Consider the following 8,315-nt stretch of genomic DNA (forward strand, 5'->3'; position numbering starts at 1 on the left):
GGGACAAAGAAAGAGAAGGAAGAATATGACCTGACCTTGGTGAGACAGGTCATGAACTCATATTACTGTTACCTTTACTACTACTACTGCTGCTGCTACTACTGCGACTACAACTACAACTACAACTACTACTACTACTACTACTACTACTACTACTACTACTACTACTATGTACTACTACTACTACTACTATTACTACTACTGCTGCGACTACAACTACTACTACCACTACTACTATTACTACTACTACTACTACTACTACTACTACTACTACTACTACTATACTAAACAACTGTATAATATATCAGCACCACCACCAGTATCTGCAGCCCCATGCCCGGCAGAGTGGCAGGGTGGGTGGCAGGGGGCTGGCGGCCTGGCGGGGCGTTGCGGGGTGCCTGAGGAATAAAGGAGTGCAGGGACCGACACGCTTTATTTGTTATCTACATGAACGTGAACGAAATGGCTCCTTATACACTCACGTATATTTATTTCTCTGTCTTAACTTAGTGAGACAAGTTCCAGCCCGCAGGACAGGGCGGGGAAGGGCGGGGCGGGGCGGGGTAGCTTGGTCACTGGTCCCCGCCCGTCACGCCCAGCCCCACCCAGCCCCGCCCCTCCTCGTCTGTCCCGCCCCGCCCCGTCCCTAACACAACGCAGACAGAAGACCCGGGCCGAGAGTGGAATGATGCAGGTGACGGGAGCGTCCCGTGCTGTGAAGGACTCGGTGCCGCCCAGGACCTGTCCTCGCCGGCGGCGGAGCCTCGCCTGCCACGCCCTGTGGCCACGGCAGGGCGCCGCGCGGCCCACCGAAGGGTTCCAGGCCCAGAGGCGCCGCAAGAGAGAGGGAGGGTCGCCAAGGACCAAGTGGCAGCAGTGCCGTCATGGGCGGCAGTGTGTGTGGTCCAGGGGCGTCGATCCCAGGGAGGGGGAGCGGGGTGGCGGGGCCCATGAGCGGCGGGACGCCATCACGCTAGTCTCCAGCCACGGCGGGGCGCGCGGAGCCCCAGACTAGGCGGTCAGCGTCTCCCGCGGCTCCTCTGCGCCAGACCCAAGGGCCGGCCGTGAGGGAAGCTCCCGCCGAGGTGCGGCGGAGGCTCACCGGGCTGCAGGAGGCGTCGAGGACGTCCTTCCGGGCGAGGCGAAGTCTACTACGCACATCATATATGGAATGCGACTACAGATACAGCGTGGAGTGCAGGACACCGCCCCGGAGCCCGCTCCACGCCCGCCGAGGGGCGCGGAGGAGCAGCCGAGAGCCTAGAGCAGAGAAGTTGACGAACTGTCCTGGAGCTGGAGGGGCAGGGGTGGGGGAGGGCCGTGAGGAACAAAGGACTTGTGCTGGGGGTCGAAGGGGTGGGGGGGCAGCGGCAGCCATGATGGAGGGGAGCCGCTTATCGAGAGGAATGTTGCTGCAGGCCGGCAGTGGCGGCGGCGGCGGCGGCGATGGCAGCGTGTTCCTGGGCGGCCGGGTGGTCATCGTGGTGCAGGGAAAGGGGTGCAGCCTGGGACTCCCTCTTCCTCCTGCCGGGGCCGCCCGCGTAGTTGGCGGCGGCGAGGCCCATGAGGTGCTTGGCGGCCTGGGACCCGCTGAAGCCCCGTCCAAGACCCAGATCCAGGCCACGCTTGGTGCCGCTGGAGGAGCGCACGAATCTGCGGCGGAAGGAGGTTGTCATACACACACACACACACACACACACACACACACACACACACACACACACACACACATTGAATGGATGGGAACATTTTCTAAGACAAACAAGGGTGATAAAGAGCCTTTCCTTGAGAGAAACAAAAAACCTCTACTAACACAAACACTCACAAATCAAAACACAGCAAACAAAACATTCAACACACGAGGCAAACCAGCCGTGCATGGCCAGACTTCCCCATTAGACACACGGGGGAAGTAGGGCGAGACTCGGCAAGACTGAAGAAAGACCATGGTGTTAAGGACGAAGAAGACGAGGAGGTAGCAGGAGTGTATGGAACCGGGTGTGTCAAAGAAGAGGTGGAGGCTAAAGAAGAAGAAGAAGAAGAAGAAAAAGAAGATGATGATGATGATGATGATGATGATGATGATGATGATGAAGGAAAAGAAGAAGACGAGGAAGAAGTAGTAAAAGTAGCGGTAGTAGTAGTAGTAGTAGTAGTAGTAGTAGTAGTAGTAGTAGTAGTAGTAGTAGTAGTAGTAGTAGTAGTAGTAGTAGCAAAAGAAGAAGAAGAAGAAGCTGAAGAAGAAGAAGAAGCAGAAGAAGAAGAAGAAGAACAAGAACAAGAACAAGAAACGTACAACTATGAGAAAGAAAAGGAACAAGTTAAAGAAAGGAAAAATTAAAGAAAAAAGAAAAAAAAGAAAGAAAAGAAATGGAAATAGTAAATAATAAAAAAAACTCCTTCCTCATCCATTTCAGCCTCCTCTTCCTCCTCTTCCGCCTCCTCCTCGTCGTCCTCCTCCTTCTCTTCCATCTTCTCCAATTCTGGTTTCTCAATCAAATTCTTAAACGCTTCACGAATAAGAATTGGCTTGCGTACCTACACATTCTCCCCCACTCTCTCTCTCTCTCTCTCTCTCTCTCTCTCTCTCTCTCTCTCTCTCTCTCTCTGAATACTAATAATGGTATTCTTTTATTTTATTTTTATCTCGAATTGCTAATCGTTTATGTATTATTATTATTATTATCAGTAGTGATACTAGTAGTAGTAGTAGTAGTAGTAGTAGTAGTAGTAGTAGTAGTAGTAGTAATAGTAGAAGAATATTTTAACACGTAGGAGAAAAAGAAAAAAGAAGCTGAGAAAGAGAGAAGGAAAATAAAAATAATAGAAGAAAAAAAGTTATCCGGTAAAAACTGAAAGCAACTGACGTGAAAACAAGACAAACAAAAATCAAAATAGCAATGATAAAACCACACTAGTATAGTTTGAGACGCTACGTTCCCTTCCTCTATTTTCAAACGCCACAAAGACAAAAACCTCGACTTTTACTACACTTCAACCCTATGATAAGGAAGAATAACTATTAAGCTCCCATTAGAGCCACAAAAACACCGTGAAAACCTCGATATCGTTTAGTATAGGCGTATAATATGAGACGCTTAGTATGTGATCCCTCCCTCAATTTTCAAACGCCAGAGACACACAAAACTTACTTCTAAATACACTTCTACCCTCTGATAAGGAAGAATAACTATCAAACTCCCATTAGAACCACCCAAAAACACCCTAAAACCCTTGATATCATCCACAAAAAGCTGCTGGAAAAAGATACAAAGGTTAGGGTATAGAATTTGAGAGAGTACCCCCTTTTGCCTTGCTTCGTTCCATCGTTTCCACGGCTACTCACTTTTCTAGTTCCTTGGCTCTGATGATGGAGTTGCTGAATCTTGTCAACAACTCCAGCACATAGTCTGGGTCGTCTATCTCCACTACAGCACGCGATGGCTCCCTGGGAAACAAAAGAAGAGCGAGAGGTTAGTGAATGGAATCTTATGGAATAGTAAAGGGAATCTGTGAGTGAAGAGAAAACGGAAGGGAAGAAGAGAGAGAGAGAGAGAGAGAGAGAGAGAGAGAGAGAGAGAGAGAGAGAGAGAGAGAGAGGAAAGAATGTGAAGAAGTAAATAGGGGAGGAAATAGACCTGCCCAATAGAATTTATTTGCCGCAGGAGGGTAAGAAATTTCTCTCTCTCTCTCTCTCTCTCTCTCTCTCTCTCTCTCTCTGTTTACCTGGCGGACAACCTAATTAACACACTCCTTCACACCTGTCCGCTACTCTCTCTCTCTCTCTCTCTCTCTCTCTCTCTCTCTCTCTCTCTCTCTCTCTCTCTCTCTCTCTCTCTCTCTCTCTCTCTCTCTCTCTCTCTCTCTCCTCCTATTACTTGACAGCATTGGTGGATTAAGAGAGAGAGAGAGAGAGAGAGAGAGAGAGAGAGAGAGAGAGAGAGAGAGAGAGAGAGAGAGAGAGAGAGAGAGAGAGAGAGAGAGAGATAGTAAACAAATAAAGAAATCAAAATATATAGTGAAATTAAAATCTAATAAAATCAATAAAACAAGAAAAATAACAAAAATAATAAAATAAGGTAAAAAAAACATGAATAAAAGGTCAAAGTTTAAGACTGCAAGGTCACTCGAGGTCAGGTAAGGTCAGGTCAGGCTCACAAAGTCCCAGGCAGTGCTTTGTGACCTCCGAGTTATGACCTGCTAAGTTTATGGTTCCAGGTCACGGGAATGTGTTTAACTGTCGGCTTTTGTGGGGTTAGATTCTCCTTTTGTCGCTTGTGTGGTTTCAGATCCTTTATTTTTGTTACTGCTTTTTTTCTCCTTTTTTCTGCTTTGAATGTCCTTCTGTCTCTCTGTGTTTCTATCTCCGTCTCTCCGTTTCTCTCTCTCTCTCTCTCTCTCTCTCTCTCTCTCTCTCTCTCTCTCTCTCTTCTTATATAATAACGTTAACTTTTTTCTATCATTCTTCTTTACTCCTTCCTCTTCTTATTATTATTATCATCATCATCATCATCTCTTTCTCTCGCACACTCTTACAGAAGACCCATCGCTACATTAAACAAACACACAGAAATAGACGAATAACAAATAAAATGAGCTTATGAATAAAGACAATCAGCATTTATCTAATAGTCATGAGGAAGTTACTGGAATTAGTAACAAGAACCCGCAGTCTCGCCGCCTTCTCGTCTCCGTCTACGTGGGCGCGTCTCTGCACACCGCGGGGAGAAAAAGAAAAAAAGAAAAAAAAGTGGAGGGTAACCTTTCGAAACAGCTGCCACCTCTCTCTCTCTCTCTCTCTCTCTCTCTCTCTCTCTCTCTCTCTCTCTCTCTCTCTCGTGCATTTTTTTTGAGGGGATAATGTTCTCTTAGTCTCAGCTGATTCATAAATGCATTCCTTCATATCTGCATGTTGATACGTGTTGTACGGTCATGCATACATACATACATACATACATATACATTCATGCATACATACATTCATACATTCGTTCTTTCGTTTGTGTGAATATATCTGCATGCCACATTATATAGATACATGCATACACGTGAATCCGAATACACACACACACACACACACACACACACACACACACACACACACACACACACACACACACACACACACACACACACACACACACACACACACACACACACACACACACACACGGAGAACTAGTGTATATATAACTACTGTACTACTACTATACCACCATCACTACTACTACTACTACTACTACTACTACTACTACTACTACCACCACCACCACTATTACTACCTCTTACACTACTACTATAATTATTGGTACTGTCACTATTAACACTACTACTACTACTACTACTACTACTACTACTACTACTACTATCACTACCACCACCACTACCACTACTGCCACTACCACCACCTCTACCACTAATAGTACTACTACTACTACTACTACTACTACTACTACTACTGAAACCACCACCACTACCACCACCACTACCACTACTACCACTACCACCACCATAACCACTACAACTACTAAAACTACCACCACGACTACCACCACCACCACTACCACCACCACTAATACCACAACCCCAACCACAACCACCACCACCACCAACAAGAACAACACTACCATCACCACCACCACCACGACCCCCTCTCACTCATCACCTGGCTGCCGCACCACTAATACGCTAAGACCACAGGTGTCACGGGTAATTGGCAGGTAAGGGGCGGGCTCACCTGTTGATTGGAGTAGCATGGACTGAGGACAGGAGGACGAAGGCGGCCACCAGGGAAGCGAACACCACGCTGAAGTTGTTCATTAGGATATTCCCTGCGAAGGAAGAGGAAAACAAATGAACGTCGTCTCTTAAATCTTAGAAGAAAGAGGAAAAAATCTACATCGTCACTTATTTATTGATGTATTTATGTATTTTTTTGCAAAGAAAGACGAAAAAATAAACATAGTCACTCATGTATTTGTATATTTATTTATTTTTTTGGTCAGGTGTATTAGACTTGACCTCCTACAGTATTGGGGCGCATTTTTACCATGAGTTTTGTGTATGATTAGACGATTTATTGACATTAGGAAGGGTCTATGGAGGTCACAAGATTAATGGCCACAGTCTTCACTATTTTAATTCCCACATAAGTTCCTGAAGCTGTATAAAATCACCAAATACTAACCACAGTGAATATGAAAACGTGTCGTGGTACTAAAGAGGTTAAGTTGTTTAAATATAGCATACATAAATTTTAGCAATGATTTGTTATTTGTTGTTTTCTCTTCCACATTCTCTTTCTCTCTCTCTTTCTCTCTCTTTCTCTTCATTCTCCTTCGTAAAACCAAGTAAATCTCGCCACTAACTCTCTTCTCTTATTTCAAACAGGTAACAGAAAAAAAAAAAAATGCATAAAATTACCCTTGGCTATTAATTTTTTTTCTCATTTTCCATAAAAAAACAGCAAAAAAAAGAAAAATATCCACCAAATAAACCAATAAAAAAATACACACACACACACACACACACACACACACACACACACACACACACACACACACACACACACACAAACAAGATATCAAGACTCTAAATTCGCAACTTAGGTATAAATATTTTTGTAAGCAATAAACTATCACTTACTTTACTTTACTTACTTACTTATTTGCTTACTTGCTTACTTACTTACTCACTTACTTACACACACACACACACACACACACACACACACACACACACACACACAAGTAAAGGAGGGTCATTAGAGGAAGGAGAAGCGCAGCAGGTGAGGCAGAGAACACTAAGCTACCTGTAATGTGTACCTGTCTATTTCGATCACCTCTAATTGTACGTCAGGTGAGACTAACCTTATTACCGTGAGAGAGAGAGAGAGAGAGAGAGAGAGAGAGAGAGAGTCCAAAAAATTCGTTGCCAGATTAACATTACAACAACAACAACAACAACAACAACAACAACAACAACAACAAATATGGTTCATGAAGCTCTCTCTCTCTCTTTCTCTCTCTCTCTCTCTCTCTCTCTCTCTCTCTCTCTCTCTCTCTCTCTCTCTCTCTCTCTCTCTCTCTCTCTCTCTCTCTCTCTCTCTCTCCATGTCCTGCGCTACTAATGAACTCCTTTACAGGATACCAGGAGGAGGAGGAGGAGGAGGAGGAGGAGGAGGAGGAGGAGGAGGAGGAGGAGGAGGAGGAGGAGGAAACTAAGCGGTCGTGACAGAAACAAAATTTGCAACATTCCAACACCTGTTCTCCATTTTCTTTCTCCTTTTTTCTTCTTTCTTTTTTCTCTCTTTCTTTCTTTCTTTCTCTGTTTTATTTCAAGTACTTTTTCTTTCCTTCTTTTTATTCTTGTCTTTCTTTATTTCTTTTGTTTCCTTTTGGCTTTCTTTCTCCTCTCTTTTCTCTTTCTTTTTCTTTTTTTTTATTTACTGTCCTTCCCTTATGTTTCTTTTCTTAATTTCTTTCTCTTTCGCTTTCTTTCTTCTATATCTTTCTTATTTTGTCTCTTTCTTTCTCCTTTTCTCTCTTTTTCTTTGTCTTTCCTCCACTTGACTTCATTCCTTCATTATCCCTCTCTCCTTTCCCTCCCTTTCCATTCCTTCCGTCTATCACCATCCTTCCCTCATCCTTCTTTTCTTCTCTCTATCCTTCTTCTTTTTCCCTTTCTCTCTTTCTCCTTCCCTCCTTCCTTCCTTCCTTCTTTCCTTCTCTCCTTTTCCTATCCTTTTATTCTTTATCTCCATCTTTCCCTTTCCTTCTCTCTATCCTTCCTCTTTTTCCTTTCTATTATTCTCCTTCCCTCCCTCCTTCCTTCTTGCCTTCCCTCCTTTTCCTATCTTTTCATTTTCTATCCCTATCCTTCTCTTCCTTCCTCTTTTATTTCTTTCTATTTTCTATCAATCTCCTTCCGTCCTCCCCTCCCTCCTTCTGTCCTAGTATCCTTCACAGACACTCCTCTCTCCTTCAGACGCCAGAAGGACCTCAGCAGCGCCCTAAGAGATCCTGAAGCCCTCTCGTAGGACACAAGGACTTCAAGAACCCACAAGGACCAAAGAAAACGGAAGATGGAAGAAAATGAGAGAATACTAAAAGAGAGATCTATAGAAAACTGGAAGGATATGAGATGGAGTGAATGAAGGAATGAAGTGAAGGAAGAAAGAAGGAAGTGAAGGAAGCGTAGGAGAGGATGGGGTAAGGAAGAGGGAGTCCTTAGCTTCGTATATATCATGCCAACAGAAGGATTTGATAGGATTTGGAGGATTAAAAGAGAGGTGAAGTTTCCTTGTGAATGAGAGA

The 8,315-nt window shown here is 44.5% G+C and overlaps 1 protein-coding gene across 1 annotated transcript in view; it reads right to left on the minus strand.

Annotated features, from left to right (window-relative positions):
• Positions 1-418: 418 nt before the first annotated feature.
• Positions 419-8,315, minus strand: part of LOC123499382 (diuretic hormone class 2-like) — an 83,303-nt gene continuing 75,406 nt past the window's right edge. Inside the window, exons 2-4 of the mRNA XM_045247300.1 lie at positions 5,738-5,831; positions 3,347-3,448; positions 419-1,653 (exon numbers count right to left, since the gene is read on the minus strand). Of these exons, the coding sequence (XP_045103235.1) occupies positions 1,395-1,653; positions 3,347-3,448; positions 5,738-5,820 (444 nt within the window). The 5' untranslated portion in view covers positions 5,821-5,831 and the 3' untranslated portion in view covers positions 419-1,394. The remainder of the gene's footprint in view (positions 1,654-3,346; positions 3,449-5,737; positions 5,832-8,315) is intronic.

This window comes from Portunus trituberculatus, chromosome 49, assembly GCF_017591435.1.
Source record: "Portunus trituberculatus isolate SZX2019 chromosome 49, ASM1759143v1, whole genome shotgun sequence".
Classification (NCBI taxonomy): Eukaryota; Metazoa; Arthropoda; class Malacostraca; order Decapoda; family Portunidae; genus Portunus; species Portunus trituberculatus.